We start from the raw sequence: 1,229 nt of genomic DNA, 5'->3' as shown, positions 1-1,229 counted from the left end.
TGTGTGTGTGTGTGTGTGTGTGTGTCATTGTTCACAGCATGTAGTGAAAGTGCAGCATGTTAATGCATGATTAATTAAATACACACACACACACACACACACACACACACACACACACACACACACACAGCCTTCACCTCTTCCTTTCTTCCCTGTCTCCTTATTTCCTTCCCTTCACTCCCTCCTTTCCTTTCCTACCTTTTTTCCCACTTGTTTCCTTCCTTACCCCCTTCACTCTACCTCCTTCCTTCCTTACCTACCCTGCTCTACCTTGTCTCTTTCTATCCTCATCTTCCTCTATACCTCCTTCTTTTCTTTCCTTCGTTCTCGTTTCCTTCATTGCCTCTTTCTCTTCTTCCTCCTTTCTTTTTCTTTTATTGTGCGTTTTCTTTTCTACTTCCTCCTCATTTTTTATTTACCCTTCTACCTCTTCTTTTCCTCCTTTCCTCCTTCCTTCCTTCCTTACCTGCCTTGACCTCTTTGTCTTTCTACCCTCTCTTCCTCCCTCGTTCCCTCCTCTACCTCCTCCTGTAGGTTTGTCACTTCGTTCCAACAGGTGTTTCTTTAGTTTTAAAATCTCCCTGTGTTATTGGCATGACATGTTAAACACATCGTGTTACAATAAAACAATAAAATAATGATAAATAAAATAAATGAATCAACGTTGAACGAACTCTTGTGCTCCAGTTTTCCAGCAGAGATCCAGTCGGGTCTGTTGGAGGTCGTCTCTCCGTCCGTCCACTTCTACCCCGACTTCTCCCGACTCCGAGAGTCCTTCGGAGACCCGAAGGAGAGAGTCAGGTCTGTGTGTGTGTGTGTGTGTGTGTGTGTGTGTGTGTGTGTGTGTGTGTGTTAGTACAGGAAACTCTGCTTTCACTATGAAAGTCTGTTTTAATAACAGTGAAGTGAATCATCAGTTTTTATTTTTCTCTCAGCAACATGAACTTTAGTTACTGATGAAATAATTTGACATTTCACCAACTAAAGATAAACAATGAACAATAAACAATAAACAACAAACAACAAACAACAACACACACTCAGCGTTTCCGTCCGGTGGAGGACGTTGTGTCAGACAGATTCCCTCGGCTCTGCTGAAGAATAAATATAAAACCTTGTCTGTAGCTGGAGGCGTCCTGTCCACAGCTGTCCAGATGTTCCACATGTGAATATGAGTGTTTGGCTGCAGGTGATGTTGGTGTCGAGCACCACATGTGACCACTCAGACA

General features: G+C 43.0%; 1 protein-coding gene across 1 annotated transcript in view; it reads left to right on the top strand.

Moving 5' to 3' along the window:
• The window catches only part of mgat4b (alpha-1,3-mannosyl-glycoprotein 4-beta-N-acetylglucosaminyltransferase B), a 78,699-nt gene that overhangs the window by 43,719 nt on the left and 33,751 nt on the right, over window positions 1–1,229 (top strand). The window contains exon 6 of the mRNA XM_087169688.1: window positions 656–805. Within this exon, the coding sequence (XP_087025814.1) occupies window positions 656–805 (150 nt within the window). The remainder of the gene's footprint in view (window positions 1–655; window positions 806–1,229) is intronic.

The sequence above is a fragment of the Seriola lalandi genome, unplaced genomic scaffold, assembly GCF_002814215.2.
Source record: "Seriola lalandi dorsalis isolate HSWRI2012SDOR001 ecotype SW California unplaced genomic scaffold, Sedor1 jcf7180002054907, whole genome shotgun sequence".
NCBI lineage: Eukaryota > Metazoa > Chordata > Actinopteri > Carangiformes > Carangidae > Seriola > Seriola lalandi.
Note: the sequence above shows the minus strand (reverse complement) of the source record. Positions and strands in the feature narration are given on the sequence as shown.